Source organism: Taeniopygia guttata, chromosome 10, assembly GCF_048771995.1.
Source record: "Taeniopygia guttata chromosome 10, bTaeGut7.mat, whole genome shotgun sequence".
Lineage (NCBI taxonomy): Eukaryota > Metazoa > Chordata > Aves > Passeriformes > Estrildidae > Taeniopygia > Taeniopygia guttata.
Genome location: NC_133035.1, coordinates 10,394,651 through 10,412,732, shown reverse-complemented (window position 1 = coordinate 10,412,732; position 18,082 = coordinate 10,394,651). Strand labels below are relative to the sequence as shown.

Here is an 18,082-nt window from a genome sequence, read left to right as displayed (position 1 = left end):
GGTTGCCTAAGTCAACTGCCCTTAAAATAGAGTTTGTAATGGGGGGAAAGGTGGAAACCAAACAAAAACAAAACCACAGAAAATAATAGATTTCAAATGCTAAGCTGCCTGAGAAGAAACAATTTCTTCAGGATTCCATGGGGAATGACTATTGTTGGCACATGCATAACAGTGATCTGCTGAACTGATACAATGGTACAGTTGTTTTTATAGTACATTTAGCTCTGAATTTGACACTCTTGAACATGTGTATTAGAGCATAATACATATGTGAATTCTGAAGACTTATGTTTTACAAGTTTGAGTAAATTCAAAAAGCAGTTATTTCTTGGTTTGGAGTAAACTTTTGGAATTTCACTTTGTATTTTCACTGTGCAGGACTCTGAATATTTAGTCAGCAAGACTGCACAAGCTTTTTGTTGTTAGGTTACTGTGACAAAACCCCAAGTAGATAAAGAGCCTCATGTACAGACCAATGAATGCAGAGGATTGCATACTTTGAACAGAGGGAAAGAATTTGTAGCGTACTGTATGGAAGGAATTGTTTGCAGTTCTCCATAAAGCTTTCAAATCCCATGTAATAGGCTCTTTTCAGAAATTTCACTGCTCTAGCGTAGCTTAACTGATGGAATTGCATTCACCACACTGAAGTCAGGGCATGCTCTGAACTCCACTGAAATATGTGGAGGGGAAAAAAAATCTTGGGCTTGGACTAGGCTTGTAGTGCCAAGGGAAGCTTCTCCAGATCATTGCAGTGCAGGGAAACTCTGTTTTCCCAATAGTTTATCATAAAATGTGTCCAGACTGGAGCCTCTGAAAGATTTCCTTATCTTGAAAAGGCACCATGAATCTCCTCATTTGCATCATCTACTTTTCAGCCATAAAATGACACTTCCTTCCTTTTACTGATGAACAGCAGTCAGAAAAGTCAGCCTGGGTACATATCCATATATCTACAGATAGATAGCTATAGATGTCCTTTCTTCCAAGCTCCTGTCAAGTATTTTTCCTTGGCTCTCCCTCATGTGTTTCAAGTGACATTTACTCTGCTGACTCTGTGCCTGTTCGACCTCTATTCTTATTTGTCTGAAGTTATTTGGTATTTTTCTTGGTATTGAAAGGAGTTAATGAAGCTAGAAAAAGTGTTCAACATCTTTATTTCAAATTTGTAAAATGTCAAAACCTGACTCTTTAAAAAAGAAATGTAGCAACTCAATCTCTTCTGAACTCCACCCCATTCATCACAGTAATAGCAATTTTGGGTGGACCTGGTGTTGATAATTTGTAAACCATTAGGGACATTCTAGAGGCAGTAATTCTGTATTTAAAAAAAAAGCTGAAAAGATTTTTTTTATTGTTGTAATTTCTTTACTCTTTTAAACATAATCTGAATAATTTGTACTAGAAACTAGTAAAAGCTACGCTCATTTCAAGTGTTCTAAGGAATAGATTTTAACTCTATCCCTGTATCTTAATTTTCTGTAGGAGAGAAAAAATGGTTTTCAACCTCCAAAAAGCATAAGGAGCGTTCTTGCTGTCCCTTCTCATTCCCACTTTGAACCACAGTATGTGAAATCTATTGCAACTTCCTCCTCAGAGAGATTCTTTTACTTAATTTGGCTACTGGTAAAATGAACGTATTTTTAAATTAACTGCAATTTTTATTTCGTGTTTCCTTATAAGTAAAGGCAATCTGATTTTATCCTAAAAAATAGCTTTAGAGCATCTATATACTGCAAATCAATCAGTTTGCCATGAGTTGAGCCAATGCATAAATGAGAAGGGGCTAAAAATGAAACAGAATCCTCTGAGTTAATAGGAAGTTTCATATTGATGTCTGTGGGCTATATTTATCCAAGTAACTGTACTGGAAGAGTACAATGCAGTGTATTAAAGATGTATGTATTGATAAATGGACCATGTTCTCTCTAGTGTGATGTACAAAGGCCTTGCATCAGATGGACAATTTCTGGCAATGAAGGCTGGCTGCTGAACCTTGTGAACCTAATAAAATAACACCCCAGTGATCCTCAGTAAGTAAATTTTAATACTTTCAACAGACAAAGTGGGAGGGAAATCCCCAAGTGATTTTATACCTGGTGAGAAATCACATATTAGATGAGGTTGTCTCAGTTTACTGGTATCTAGAAAACCTGAGGAAATGAAGTCAGCGTTTTGCAAGTTACTGAATAAAGGAAAGTGCAGCTCAGAGCTGTTCTGAACTCTTTACTGGCCAGAGACTCATCCCTGTCCTCCGTGAGTCAGCGGCGCTCTCGCAGCGGAGGCGGCCAACTGCCCATGGGCCGTGTTACAGGAGTGCAGGGAAGGGATTTTTACCTCTCCTGGTACTTTAGAAACTGCATCTGCAGTACTGGATCCAACTCTGGGCACCCTGGCTCAGAAAAACCACACTCTTCCCTAAACACAAAAGCCACTGACAGCTGGAGCAAGCCTGGCAGAGGACACCAACATGGTGAGGGACTAAGCAAATGCTCTCTGAGCAGAGGGTTCATCCAAACTTAGCAGACATAGGTTAGAGAGGATCTTCCTAGTGTCTTTGAGGTATAGAGGAGATAGAGCCTGGCTCTGGTGGGTGTTGAGCAGTGGTAGGATGAAGAACAGGCACCAATTCTGGGGAAGGGAAATTCCTACTAAGTGTTAAGAAAAATGTGTCACAGCAAGGGTTGTGAAACAATGGAGTAGGTTACTCCAGAAAAGTGGGGTGTCTATCCTTGGAGATACTCAGAACTCATCTGGATAGAGCCTGAGAAGCTCATTCTTAAATTGGTCCTGCTCAGAACAGGGAACTGAACTGAAGGACTTTCACAAGTTCCTATTTAAACTCATCACTGATTCTATCAGAGCTGTATGCAATGTTCTCATAGTGTTATTTCTCAAAGGAAGGGCCTTGCAAATGGAATGTGGTGGGTTTAGAGTCTAATCCCTGGTCTCCTATTACCTATTTTATTATTTTAGCTGCATAATGGGGCAACTCCCTATCAAGTGAGACATCACATAGCCAGAGGAACACTGGGATGGAAAACAGGCAGAGACACCCAATCCCTTGCTGACAGTGTTTGAAGGAATGTAGGGCCTGATTCAGCTGTCTTTGTTGGAGTCAGTAGGGAGTTCTGCATAAATCAGTTTAAAGAAGAGGTTCTTGGTTACTGATTTCCACCCACTTGGAATGTATTAATTTGGATAAAAAGCTCTATCCATTTTGCTCAGTGTTTTAGCCTGAAAATTCACCCAACAGTTGGCATTTTATGCTAAGCCATGAAAGCTCTTTCACTTTGCTTCTGAATTTACAGGTGGAATTTAAGAGGTCATTGGGGACAAATGTAAGACTGAGGAAGCTTGGCTTGCAAATGTTACTGTGGCAAAATTCCCATTAAATTTGACAGGATTATTACCTGACAGAAAGTAGTAGTATATATATTTACTTTTCTTGCACTAGAGCTGGATTAAAATTCTTATTTTGAAATCAAAGAAGCAATTGCTATTGTTAAGATAGGTTTTCTAGCAATACACATAGAATAAAATACATCACTTCATGCATATTAGATTTGGATTAAAAGTAAAATTCCACTGTATTTTAGTTATATTTTTATTCAACACTAGTCTTACAAAGATAGGTTGTGCTTTCCCTACCTGGAAGATAGAATGAAAGTATTTGGATTTCTTCTGATTTAATTATTTTCTTTAGGACCCCCTAAAGAAAAGAATGGATAATGGATCTGATAATGGATTTGCCTTCAGCAAATGGAGACATAGGATAAGTTTCACCCTTACAGGGTAAGAATTCATTTAAAATGAGATCTAGCTTTACAAACAAAACCAACTATGAATGGCGTAGAGAATCTTCCTATACAAATACTGAGAAGGGAATGTCTGAATTAGGGTCTCTCTTGAGTTTCCTTGTACTTTCTTTGTCACTGATACTGAGGAATCCAGGTGCTTTGGAGGAAAAAGAGCATATGTTTCATTCAGATCTTAGTAAAGAGAAATATATGGGGTTTGGTGGGGTGATATAAAAATTTGCTTTCTTGTAAATTAAAGAAATTATATTGTTTAGGACAACATAAGATCTGTTAAACTGTTATCTGTGTTAAACTGTTCCATAGAGGCATAAATAGGATAGATGTGTTCTGAATATAATAAAATCTAATAGGTTTATGCTCACTTAGGATACAACTGAGATAAAATATTGAAATTTCTGCGGAAGTGCATAGGCCCCTAATGTCTAAGCCAAGAAAAAACTTCTTTTATTTCCTCTCATAGTTCTTTTATTACAGAAATATTACAACAACACTTAGCACAGTATCACAAATTATGGAATTATATTAATGTAGGTTGGATTTCCTTATCCATCACTGTAAACTCTGCTGACAGACAAAAACTTCAATTAAGCCATTTGTAAAAATGAAGTAGAAATCTTGGATGAAATATGTCCCCTAATCTATTAATAATGGATTCCATAGCTACTTATCACAGCTTGTCTGACCAAACAACATTAAGGAAAATTGATGTATTTTGAGTTGCCTATTTTTTAATTTTATTTTTTTAGATTTAAACCAGTTAATTGGTTGTCTGGATGTAATTACTGTTTGTGCTTCTAACGTACTTAAAAAAATACACACACTAAAACTTTCCCACACTATTTGTTTTCATTGGCATAATAAGGCCCCTCTTAATAAAGAAATATGTAAGATGGACATACTTTTTTTGCTCACTTGGGTTAAATTTACAGATTAAAAAAAATGCAATTATTGCAAAAGTTCATACAATTTGAAAAAAAGAAAAACTTTTTTCAATGAGCTCCCAACTTATCATAGTACTTCTAGTGATAAGATTTTTTTTATTTTAACAGTTCAAAAAAGTTTGCCTGAAATATGACTATTCTGCTAACCATCCTTCAGGAGGAGAGGAAGGAGTGTTTGAGTAAGATGAAGAGGTCTGGCCGGCCAAAGGCCAGAACAGAGGGAGGCCAGTAGTTTGCATCTCTGCTGCTGAGCACGAAGCTCACCAGCACTGAAAATTTCAGTTCAGTATTTTTTATGTAAACCAAACAGCAGGACAAGTAAGTATATCTCTGAGGATCAGTTACACGTTAATAATTTGGGCACTGTGTAAAATTATTTATGTATGTGATGGTGATAAGCACAGGGAGGTACACTAAGGCATGGTTAGCAACTAGGATGTCTTACTAGAGGAATATACTGGCCTTGATTTAAAGTGTGTGTAAAGTTTTGTAAATATTTAGGGTTAGTGTCTCCCAGGTGATAGCCAACAGTAAAGTGTGGGTTTTGTCTTTTCTATCATTCCTACTTATAATCAATTTACCTGTAATTATCCTGCCCAGATTTAAGGCTCTGCCACCACAATCCATGCCACCTAGACCCTGCAAAATACACGTATAAGATCCTCAAAATCACTTGGAAGAATTGAGCATTGTGGAAAAATAGTTGCTTAAATGTTATGGAAAATTCTGCTGTGCATGTAGCAATGATGTTATATGTCTTGTTTTGATGTCTTTTATTTTTGGATTTGATTCCATGGTTTGATCAAATATCACTGAGTTTCTGGATCTGGGTTAATCTGAGAGTTCATCTTTCTGTTTGTCACAGGAAATGGTGATCAACTGGATCATCAGGATTGCTTCTTAGTTGCTTTGGTTTTTTTTCCCTTAAGTGAAACTTCAAGTGGCTGACAAGTGTTTTGGAGACCATATAGAAATCTGTTTGTCTAGATGTTCTTCAGAGTCCAAATGTTTGCAGAAACTCAAGTGGCTGTGGGAAAGAGTGTGGGTGACCCTTATTAGTAGGGTCTGCTCTGTTCAGCAGCAGAGAGCAGAAGTTAAGTCTTTGGCTTGTGATAAATTTTTCTAATGGTTTGAGAACCAGGTGGGCACCATTTTATAGTTGTCAGCAATGTAAATACTTCTAATGTATAAGCATATTCTTTAAAATGACACACCAGAAGTTGATGATGTGCTGCATGTTTCACTAGATTAATGAACTTCCAGCCCACATATCATGTAACATTACTTCATATAGTGTAATCCACATTTCTGCAACCATGCAAGATACCAAAAAATACATCATAAAATGTGCTAGAAGATATGAGACAGTCACCCCATTAGCCTGTGACACAGACTAGATATTTTTCTAGTAGCTCATCCACAAAATTTAAGTGGTTGAAACAGAAAATGTTGAAACCAAAAGAATGTTGGACTAAATAGCAACCAGGAATTCCTCTCATAACTCACTTTTGTTTACTGGTAAATTCTATCTTCACATTATGAACACAATTAGTAAATATCTAGTGACATTTTTGCAGGCTCGGTTTAACTTCTATATTAACTGAGTAAAACGCTTAGATTTTGATGTAGGCATAGATGATAGTGAAGGAAGATAACTGTATATCAATGTACTGCTTGTGTTGAATTTCTTAATACAAGAGATAATTATTACCACCTTTATCCTCAGCTCTTTTTGGTTTTGAGCAAAATTTAATTTGACTCTGCAAAAGAATACAAAATTCCTTAGGCAATGCTATATTGTCTCTTCAACAAGCATAGCCATAAAAAAATCTTAATCTTGTATGCTTGTATGTGTCAGACAAAAACTTTGAAAAATCAAATTCCTATTTATCCAACTAAATTGTAACAGAAAAAGCAATGTTTCTCATTAATCACAACCCCTAACTTCTACTTCTGTGGTGCAAACTGCAAATCAGTAATACTTTGCTTGCAGAATTGAAAATTAGTTCATTTTGTACAAGTTACAAAATAGTGGTATAAAGTGTGAGCTGCTACTGTCTTGAGCCTTGCTCAGACACATTGAGGTGGCACACTGTGTGCCCCATTACTTCTTTCTTGGGCCAGTATCTCATTGTATTTTACATGTACATTTTACCTTATACTCTCTATCTGAAAGTCTTTACCCTGTTAAACAGTCACATTGAAATGGTCACAATCAAATGGCTGTTTTGTAATTTGAAGAATCCAACACTTTTCTTGATTATAAAAATCAGCCAAAATTATTAGAAAGCTGCTATTGTGGTTAGTATATAGTTTAAATACGTCTATATATGTTTAGAAGGAAAATCCATATTTATATATGTAATATATAAACTACTGTAAACTGATTCAAACTGTATATTTCAACTAGCATCTGTCATATCTTCTTGTCACCATTACAATTCAGCTGTAAACAGATTGGTACTAGGAAATCTCACACACTATTTCTCTTTTTCTGATACTGTTTTAGTGGCAGAATACACCATGCATTTATCTGAGTAGGGTGGTTTGGCAGCTGCTGTGCCTTGTCAGCTGCTTGCTTATGAAATAAGCAAATAAGCTGCAATGCAGCTGAGGATTTGCAACATCAATGCAATAATACAGATCCACTAACTATCAGTACCTACCTGGAACTAACAAAAAGGGAAAATACTTGAAATTTAGGAAATCCAACATTTCTGCCGAAATATTTATATGTGAGTAACAGCAGACTGCATAAGTATAATTTACTTTCAGTCTCGTTTGTTTGTTTGTTTGGTTTGGTTTTTGTATTTCCTGTCTATGTTGAAATGGGATAATCCTGGTACAGAGGGTTACTTGATAGGAGCGTATAGAATCTGGGCTTAAACTGTGTTAACTGTGTTGTGTTCCCTGCTCAATTATTTCAGTATAAAACCTTTCTACCTTTCAGGTGTTGGTAGTTCAGGTTTGCTCTTTTTGATTTAAACCATAAATAAAAACTGCAGGGCTTTCTTTCCTTGAGTAGGATGAGGCAGGCATTTGTTCTGGACCTGGCTGTGGAGATTTAGGAGTAGTTTGGTGCCTTGGTGTCTGTGCCATGTTAGTTGCTAGAAAGCGCATTATTCATTCTGCAGCAGCCTCTCCGGTAAAGCCACCATCGATGCTATTTTTCCTTATAAGGGAAACATACCTTTATGTTATTTTTCATAAGCTATAGATGCAAAATGCTGTACCCCTAGGAAGTAGATACTTCTCCATCTACAGATCTATATGCATTTAGATGGAAGCAGAGGCGTGCACTACCTTCGGTTCCCCCACTCCTGTCTTGGCTCAGTTCTAAGGCTACCCCAGGCGCTGAAGCCTCTGCCGCCGTGTGAGCCGGGGACCCGCGGGGTAACCCGAGCTGGCAGCGCTGCCTGGCTGCAGCTGCCTCCGGAGCGGAGGGAGCGGCAGCGCCGCGTCCTCCCGAGCAGCACTGCACTCTTCCCGCGGCTCCCGGGGAGCCTCTCGGGGCCGAGCATCCCGCCAGCCCCGGGCCGGCCGCAGGTGACCCACGGCACGGGGGGCCCGGAGCCGCCCGGGCAGCGCCGGGAGCCCCGGGCCGGCGGCTCGGGGGTGGGGGGAACATTTTTATTCCCCTCTCTCTCGCGAGAAAGGGTTGGGCGGGCGATACTTGAAGAGGAGGGAGGGGGGGAGAGGAGGGGAAAAGGAGGAGGAGGAGGGAGGGGGCAGCTGGAACCGCAGCTGGATTAGCGGCGGGTGCAGCGGCCGCAGCTGGAACAGCAGCGGGAACGGCAGCCGGCGGCGGCGGCTCCAGCGGGTGCGCGCCCCTCGCAGCGGCTGCTCCCGGGGCGGGCGGGCTGGGCGCGGGGCTGCTGCCCGCGGCGCTCCCGCCGCTGCGGCTCTAGCGGTGCCCGGCTCGGGAGCCGGGAGAGTTCGTGCCCGGGGGACGCTTCCAGCCCCGGAGCGGCTTCGGGAGCGGTGGCGGCGGCCGCGGTCTGTCCGCGGCGGGTGCGGGAGCCCCGCGGATGCTGCTGCAGGGGAGGCAGAGCCCTCACGGCCCCGGGCAGCCCCTCGCCGTGCCCCGCGGCCGCCGCCTCTCGCGGGCGCGATAGCGCCGGGCTGGCCGGGGGCCGACGGCGCCGGGGCGCGGGGGCAGGCGGCGGGGGGCGCGGGGTGGCCGGGGCCGCTTTTCCTCGGTCCCTAACTCGCCTTCCTCCTCATTTCTCTCCTCGCAGCTCGCGTCGGAGAGGCTGGTCGGAGACAGGGCGGCGGGGACCGGCAGTCTTCGGCGGCGGAGAGGAGGCAGCGGCCGCTCGCAGCCCGGGGGCTCGGGGGACGCGATGTGGCGGGGGCGGCTGCTGGGGATCGCCCTGGGAGTTGCCGTGCTGTGGGCGTCCCAGGCTGGTGCCGCCGCCGCCGGGCACGCCGAGGGGGTGAGCGCCAAGGAGAGCCGGTCCAGCCGGGCCAAGAGGAGGGGGCACGGCGGCGGGCACGACGCGCTCAAAGGGTAGGTGCGGGGCCGGCCCCGGCCCCTCCCGGGATCTGCCTGCGTGTGTGTGTGTGTGTGTGTGTGTGTGTCCATAGCCAGAGCCCCTTGCCGGTGGGAGCTCTGGGTGTCCGAGAGCTCCCCGAGCCCCCTCGGGGCTGCCCATCCGAGGAGCGGTTTGGGCCGGGGGCCGCGCCTGCAGCACCGCGGGGCAGCGCCACCCTCCCGGCGCCCCCGCCGGACGGGCTGCTGGGCCCTCCGCGACCCGAGCCGTACTGCACCTCTGGGTGGGCGATGCTTCGTGAGGATGAGCCGCAGCAGCGCGGTGGTTGCTAATTTATCTTCTGGGAAGGCCTTAGATAAAGGCACACTACGGGCTTGTGCATTCCTCCTGCATCCCGCGCTTCTGCTTTGCATAAAAGCAGAATAACGGTGATGCCTGGAGCCCACAGCATGCCCATCCCGTCAGCTGCCCTCTCTCATCTCCGCCTTGAGCCTTTTGTGATACCCATCTTGCTCTCATATAGACTATCGAACTATCTAGTTCTAGTATGAGTGAGCCCAAGCATACAAGAGTTTAATTTCTTAAGAAACATTGTGGTACATGCTTAGGAGAGAGGATTTTTTAAAGGCTAAATCTCTGTCAGGCAAACTTTTGCCCATTCTAATGGAACACCTTTCCAATGCAAAAATAGTTGTGAAGTCAGCTCAAAGTAATTGCATGCATTTGCAGTTGAAAATCTAGTTCACTAAAGGTGAAAAGTTTGTAATGAAGTAATAAAAAAGAAGTTTCCTTTCTCAGGTGATCCAGTGTGCCTTTTCAGCACATAGCCTTTTTTTTTCTGTTGTCAGAGGAGAAATGTAACAAAAATTGTATTAAAATAGTTAGGCTTCTGTAAAGGATACAAGCTATTTGCTTATTTTGCCCCCTTTTTCTCAAAAAGGAGCTATTACAACTTTATTGTTAGTGGCCTTGATGAATAAGCCTTTATTTCTTACTAACTTCCTTGTAGTTCTATAGTACTTTTACCTATATTTGGATTTACAATCTTGGCTTTTTTAATGCTTGCCTGATTGAAAAAGGTTTATGTTTTTAGGTTTGCATGCTGCAAAAATGGATGCAAGCTGTCAGCATTATTTTTCATGGATCTGATTTTGTAGGATCAGACTCTTTTATTTTATTTCCTTATACCTTGTCACAAAAGAAATAGTTGGACAAAGCAGATCCAAAGTAGATGTGACAAAATCTAGGAGGTGAGAAAGATGTACAGTAAAGTTTGAGGGACTAATTGCAAGCAATAAAAGATGGTAAGAAAAAACATTTATTAGAAAGTGCCTGTATTCTTTAGGGTGTTTTAATAACCTTTGTTGTTATAGGATTCTGAGATAATATCAAACTGATAAACATAACTTTTTGCTCAGTGGCACAGAATATGCCATCTAGCACACTGTGCTGACTTGGTGGAAGTTAAAGGCATGTTAGCTGAGGATAAAATTTCTTTGGTGTGTGTAACTGTCACTTTAAACTATGCTGTTCAGACACAGTGCATCCATGGATGATATTTCAAGTGTTAATTATTTTTGGAATCTAAAATGGGTTAGGTTAAGTATTTAATCTTATTCATTGATTCTCAGACTTAACAGAAGCCTGCCATCTTTTATGTCCTTTGCAATAATTCTTCCTTTTATTGTATGTTATCTATGCGTTATATATCTGCTTAGTAATCTACAAATCTAGAGATAGTGTAAACATAAATTTTAGTTATTCTGTATCTTGGTCAGTTTTTTGGAATATTATCAATATGAATTAATGCCCCCGGGAAGCATATTTTTAACAAGGAAGCAATAATTTGCCAGATGAAGTGAGAAAAAGACAAAACAAATTATTAGTTTGGTTTCTTGTTAAACCTTTTGTAACCCTGATTCGAGGCTGAATATAGAGTTCCCTAATTGCTTGGAGGACAGTAATTTTGATCATTGTTGGGTGAATCCTGCTGGATATTTCCAGTTTAGAAGTTGTGAGAAGTTTCTTAGGTGTGGTACTGTACTGTACAATGTGAATGAAAAGAATTGTCATTCTAATAGACAAGGTTGGAACAAATTTGGAAGGACAGATGGAAAACATTTTGAATGTATAGGAACTGTATATACATTATTTATTGTAATTGGAGGACTAAAGCACTAAAAATACGATTTTACAAGAAGACATAGTATTTTTTTTAACTTGTTCATCAGTACAAATACATTTGGGAATCTGTTAATTGAAATACAAGTCATAACAGATGCTGGGAAACTTTATTTTCATGTTATTACAGTTGACTAAGACTTTCTTTTCATTTTGAAATGAACTCTTGCTCTGATTGTAAGGCATGTGGGGATACATTTTTAAAGAAAACTGTTTAACACTTCAGTCATTTTGTGTGTTTGATTATAATGACTACTGGAAGTCTTATAGCATTTGAAAATATTGAGGTTATTCTGTGTGTGAATACTGGTCTTGCATGTTAAAATGAAGAAGCTTAAGATCTGTTTCAGTTCTCATGATTTTTCCTACTAAACATTTTTTACTGCAAGCTGTTGACTGCATTTTTTACTGCAAGCTGTTGGCAGGAGATGTTTGCTTTCATCTGTGTGACCTTTGCCTCATTGTTTATGGCAATGAGCTGTCCAAATGTATAATATGATTCTAGAAGCATATTTTAATTTTAATAATTATAAACTACTTGGAAGTGCCTCTTATGTTCTCATTTTAAGACGTTACACTTGCTGCTCATATAGTTTGAATCAATCCTGCTTTGGAGGCATTAAAGGTGAAGTCCTTTAATGCCATCTGTGTTTGGCCTAATTCAATGTATATTTATGTACTGGTGCCTGATGCCTCTAAGTGATCAGAAAGCAATCAGAATAAAGACAGTAATTATTGAAAAAACATAACTAGACTCTGTGGTCATGGAAATGTTGCTGGAATCCATTGTGATTCAGCAAGTTAAAATAAGAAGCTTCTAGTGAGACACTTCTCCAGATTCCCAGAACTTATCACAGATGTTTCTGTATTGAACTATAAGGCATCAAGCCATTATCCTGCTACCCCTTAAGCACCCAAGAATGCAGTGTCAACTTCTGTAAGAAATAAACTCTACAAAGCTGGACATGAACAGGAAGTTCTTTCTAAACAATATATACTTGAAGACAACCATTCCTATGTGTTTCAATCATTTAAATATAAAGCAAAAAATAATTTACTGGTATTTTGATTAGTATTTGTCTGAATACAATAAATATTGTACCCAAAGATCTTAGAATTAATTAAGATTCCTCAATTTCTGATGATGCTAGAAGACTTCAAACACTAATGAGTATCACTCAGTTCTTAGTAACATTTTAAGCAATGTTTGTCTTGTTTATCAGTCTCTTCTCTGTATAATGACCAAAGAAAGCAATGATTTGCTTAACAAATAGCAGGAATTTTGAAAGAACTGAAATTTCTTCAAGATAGCTAAATTCTGACATATTTCTAATTAGGAGACTAAATAAATGTATTTGTGCAAGAATTATTTAATTTCCTTGTTTTTATTAAGTTGAAATGATAGCAAATATTGGAGAACAGAATAGCTGGCTCCAAAAGGATCCATAAAAGTCTTGGATTAAAGCTATTCAACAGGGGATTGAGCTTTTTGGACCAGTTTCGTTTGGGTATCTCAAATGAAGACCACAGGTTTACTGATACACTTCCCTGAGTAAACTTGGTTGGAGTTGGTCCTTTTTATGCATCAGTGCTTCCTGAAATAGAATAATCTTATTAATCTATAACTTAATTCTAGTGTTCAGCTATATAATTAGGGCTTCTGGTTTTCCTTTTAAACCAATCTTTACCACTAAAAGCCTGCTGAAGGAAAGCAGACTTTCTGTACTGGTAAATATTTGTTTATACTGAAAAACCTCAAAGATTTTTCTTGCCACTTGTGGCCTGCACACCTCTGGGCAGCTGCTGGTGCCACACCTTGTCAATGCCACTCTGCAAGTGGGAGACAGACTGAATACTTGGAAATAAAAAACTTAATTAAAAGTACGTGCAGGTTGCTGTAATACCCCATGTGCTGGAGCACTCACCTGGCTTCCAGGTGGCATGGCTGGCCTCCTTCAGTCCTCTGCGCCCGTGGGGTAAAGCTTATATGGAGAATGAAGAGCTTTTATTCCAGCATATCCTAGTGTGGAAACAGTGGAAGTCTTTGGCAACTACATGTAGTGTTAATGTAGTGCACTTCTCTGAATATATTTGCCAATGGTTGTGGTACTGTTCTTTTGCTATTACATGATCCTTGGAAATCTAGTTCTGGAGTGAAATGAGTTCATACATATTGGCACTGTGCCTCATATATGTGTTTCCTCTGTTTTGGTGTGATGTGATTTGATGTAGGTCTGACTTTGTGGAACAGGAGAAAAACAGTAAAAAGTAAATAATCTTCAGGGTTTTGTAGTCCTTGTAGTCTCCGTTTAGATATCCAAACTGTGTTATTTGGACACCATCTTTTTAGAAGGCACAGCCTTAATCTGATTTCTGCTTTATCAGTTTTGGGGAGAGACTTCTAGGCCTGTACAGTTTGTAAGGCAGAATTAGGACTTTATTCATTTTGGGCATGCCAGTGCAACCTGTGGTTAAAACTCTTGGTGAATACTATTGTAGTTTCCCTTTCAGTGGGAGGCTCTGAGGCTCATGTCATTCTGTTTCTGACAGTTTAGCCAGTCTTCCTCTCTGTGATCTTTCTCATATTATATTGTAGCGGGACACAAATAGTTTTGAAGTGCCATGTGCCTCTCCAAAAATACATTAGATAATTACTTTCTTGCCATTTGATGGTAATGGGTGTAAATAGAGCAAGCAGAGGAAAAAGGCTACAATCAACAGTGTAGCAGAATTCTTGAAAGACTGTATGAAACAAGATTGCTTTGGAAATGTTGTTAAATCAGCCCTGGAGACTAAGGTGAAGCAGGTTTCCTGTGACCCACCACCACTGTGCCAAGATGACATGTTGTACATCAGGAAGGCAAGACTGGATGTAATTCTTTTCCTTTCTTCCCCTCATTTATCTATTTATTAATTTTTGTCTGTTCAGCTCTTGGCTGTATCAGGCTGGCCTGCTATGCTGCCCCAGCTGCTGCAGGACCAGTCGCAGCTGGCCTGTGGTGGGCTTTGTGTATTTTACATCAGGGTTGTCACTTTGTGTCCACAAAAGCACTGCAAGAAGGTACATCCTGAGGGGTCCTTTAAGGCTGATTGTTGCTATGACATACTTGTTTGGCAGGTTAGAAGCAGATTAATCCCATAGCCCTTACTCAAACACAAGAGATGTCATGGGTAGTATTTTGTTTATTTCTTTGTGTTCCAAGTAATACGTTTCTTCTGTGGATTTGGTATGCAGTTGTCTAATCTTTTGTGTGGTGGTGACTTTCTGATCTCAGTTTGTTAGTGTTTAATTGAACTTTTATAGACAGAGGTGTACTGTCTTTAGAAACTGGAGGCATGAAGATTTGGGGGAAGAACAGTACCTGCAGAAAGTGTGTCCTGTTGGAGCAGGGTGCAGTAATTTGCAGTTTGCAGTGCAGGTTTCCTGAGAGAATTGTTTCAAGGAGACAGAAGAAACTCTGGCTAGGCATAGCTGCACTTTTCTTCAGTCAAGAGCCTACTTAAGTTTTATAAAAGTAGACTTCTCCCCTCTTGTGAGCCAGCACAGGATACATTTTGTGTTCAGTAGTGGTTCCACAAGTTGTTCATCAGATTCTGTATCACCTGGGTCTGTTTCCCTTGGTCACTGGATAAGTTCTGCTCTTTGTGCAGCTTCACACCGGTGTCTGAACCTTTGGGGCTGTGCTGGGCTTGAGGATGCAGACTTGAAGTAAGCATAGGGCTGCTCTCAGTTGATATGGGAGCAAAGGGAGGATCTCTGGGTCAGAGCTTGGCAGGAACAGTCTTTCTGTCAGCTTCACTTACGGTTGTCCTTATCAAATAAGATTACAGCTTCTGTTTCCCTGTATGTTTATTTTCCTTTCCTGTGGTGTGTTGCTCAGCATTGCTGCTCACTTAGGACAGTCTTTGTCATTCCTCTTCTGTGCTGCGAACTTGAATGTTTAGTGTATGAGCTTCAATACAGTTTTTGACAAGGGTCAGTTTAAATATGTTCATGGACTGAGCAACGTGATTGTTAGAACAGTATTACCCAAAATGAAAGACCCCAAATATTTAGCTGAATGGACCACTAGGAAGATCTCCTCTTGGTAGAAATGTGGTAGACACTGGGTAACAGGAGGCTATCTCTACTTAAATAAGATTTTAGGACCTTGAGATCTTTGAATGTTCACATATAAAAACAGTAAGAAATTAATGATTAACTTTTTTGTTTTGCAATGAGAGTGGCTCCCATCTCCTCCTTCATCTCCCTCCTGAACCCCAAAGATGAAGAGGATATAGAGGCTGTCTGTCACTTTGGTGTTGCTCCCCAGACTTAGTAAACATTTTTGTAGAATGGAGCAATTGCGGCCTGGAGTGTTTCTGATTAACTATTGCACTGTGCTGGGAAATATATTTGTAGCTTTTCAATCTTGCATGTCTCCTTTGGTTGTTTTCTCATCCATTCTGACTTTCCCACCTAGTTTTATTTGTTTAATCTTTTTAAAAGGATTTCAGACCTGCTGAACAGCCTCATTCATGCTAAGGCTGGTGTGCAGATAGAGGCATGAGGACAATCATTTGGGGTTTTGTGACAGTTCAGTAAAGTCAGGCTCTTTGGAAGGTACATTGGGATGTAAAATATAGCTTGTTAAATTAAAACCTCTGCCTTCTGGTTTTGCTTATAGATCTTCACTGAAGTATGAAGGAGGTCTAGCTTTTATCTGGAAAAATATTTTTGATGTTGACTTGCTGGAGAATCTGTTGTTTTCCTTTCTACTTCTCATTTTATGAAATGATTCATGACCATTATAGCTTCAGAAATACCAAATGAAAGCCACAGTTCTTTTGTCTACAGTCATAATCATTTTCATCCTCTTTTTCAAGCTTCCCTCTCTCTCATATTTTGCTGGAGGACATCAGAATATCCAGTGATGTTCAGCTGAGGTTTCAAAGTAAAATTTGTTTCCTTTCAGGAACATTATTTTCCTCTCTCTTTTCTTCTTCGTTTTTTCCCACTAATATTCCATCTTTTTATCTTCCCTGTGTACAGAGTAAATTACCAGTGTCTGCTAGGGACAATATAACTAAAACAGGGTTTTCCTATTTCCTTATAGCAGATGTGCAGGTAAGTGGCCTTTTGAAAATGTGGAGTCACTGTCCCAGCAAGAGAGAGAGACAAAGGGTAGAACAGTGTGTAGTGAAAGTAGAAGTACTGATAACTTACCTGAAATAAATCTTCAGTAGCCTAAGGGAGAGCACTTACTACAGAATTAGCACTGCTTAACACCTAAGGGCATTCTCTGACAGTGTTGATGCAAGTGTCAGGTGTAAGAGACACCCTAAAGGATTGGGTGTCCTCCATGGGGGATGGTGGGTGGTACCAGCACAAGCTACAGCCTCCAGGGAAGCCTCACAAGGGGCTGGCTGGCCTTGGGTTTGTTTGGCCAGCGTACCCCACACCAGCCCTTGTGCTGCTGCTCAGCTTGGGCACGGGCTGGTAGAAATCCTGAGCTCCCTGGGTGCTTTCCCTTGAGAAACTGTTAGAGGGTTGCCCCCTCAGTAACCATTAGTGGGTACATGGTGTGTGTGGGGAGTAGACCTGGAGGTGTGAAATGATCTCTCCCTGTTCCCCTCCTGTCCTGGAAGTGACATCTGGACTGCTAAGTGTTACCTTAGCCCACAGTTACATCCATTTCCCATGGGATGTTTTTAGTGCTACCAGATAGAAAAGACTTCTTGTCCTCTGAATATATTTTTTTAGTTTGGTTTTTTTGGTGTGTGTTTTAAGGAAGTACCTGATGGATCCTTCCTCTTTATCCGCTCGCTTGTCTGGCCCGGAAGATAGTTTCTTGTGGTGATGTACTTTACGTGTCTTATACAGCCATGTAGATGGGTTTTGAACTGGACCCGTTGACATTCTCAAGTGGAACAATGAAGGAATACATGCCAGAAACGCGTCTGTCCCTGGCTATGAATGAGAACAATGCCTGGCTGTCAGGTTAGATGAGCGTGTCCCTGCAAAAGACAGGGTTGGATTTTCAGAGCAATTGTGGAAGAATTCTCTTAATGCTGTTATTGGATTGCTGTATTTAGCTGTCACAGTGTGATGGAGGTTAGGGTTAGAAAAGTGTTCCTGTTGCTGCAGGAAACTTGCATGTAATTTTGAACTTCTGGCCAGAGCCGAAGATACCCGTAGAGCTGCTCAGCGTGTTATTTTTTTAGTTGAACTGAGCCAGGATTCTGGGACAGCGGTATCCTTACTGTCAGAGTGAGAAACAGTTATCATATTAGGCTCTCTGCACGGCACAAGCTTGCTTATTGCAGTGTAAAAATGAGTACATCATATGCAATCCTGTGTATGTAAAAAGCATATTTTCCTTAAAAGTGCGTGCTTATTCTTTATAGTATGATAGAAGTTAAATTTTGTGTTCGTTACAGAGTATAGCATAGTTTTGTAGGGTTTTCTTTTATATGATTGAAATAAATAGCTTCAGGAACCATATCTTCCCTTCCTAGTTCTGCTTTGCTCTGTGCTCCTTGGAGGAGGGGGTAGGTGCCAGCACAGCTAAAGGAGGTGCTTTAGATAGCGACCTCTAATTTATGCATACTTGGCATGTGTCACTTAAGTGAGGAGCGATCTTGGAATGCCATGTGGTCCAAGCCC

At 40.9% G+C, this 18,082-nt stretch overlaps 1 protein-coding gene across 8 annotated transcripts in view; it reads left to right on the top strand.

The window, feature by feature from the left end:
- Nucleotides 1-6,598: 6,598 nt before the first annotated feature.
- FBN1 (fibrillin 1) overlaps nucleotides 6,599-18,082 on the top strand; it is a 146,066-nt gene continuing 134,582 nt past the window's right edge. For 2 of the 8 annotated variants that reach the window (XR_012057641.1, XR_012057642.1), the window contains exons 1-2: nucleotides 6,613-7,497; nucleotides 9,001-9,272. Coding sequence is in view for 5 of the 8 variants with exons in the window: in XM_072934135.1 (XP_072790236.1) it covers nucleotides 9,106-9,272 (167 nt within the window). In the remaining 3 variants the exon portion in view is untranslated. Of the gene's footprint in view, nucleotides 7,498-8,138; nucleotides 8,309-8,445; nucleotides 8,583-9,000; nucleotides 9,273-18,082 lie in introns of those variants that run through there. The other 6 variants (XM_072934135.1, XM_041718298.2, XR_012057640.1 and 3 more) reach the window with 6 other exon arrangements.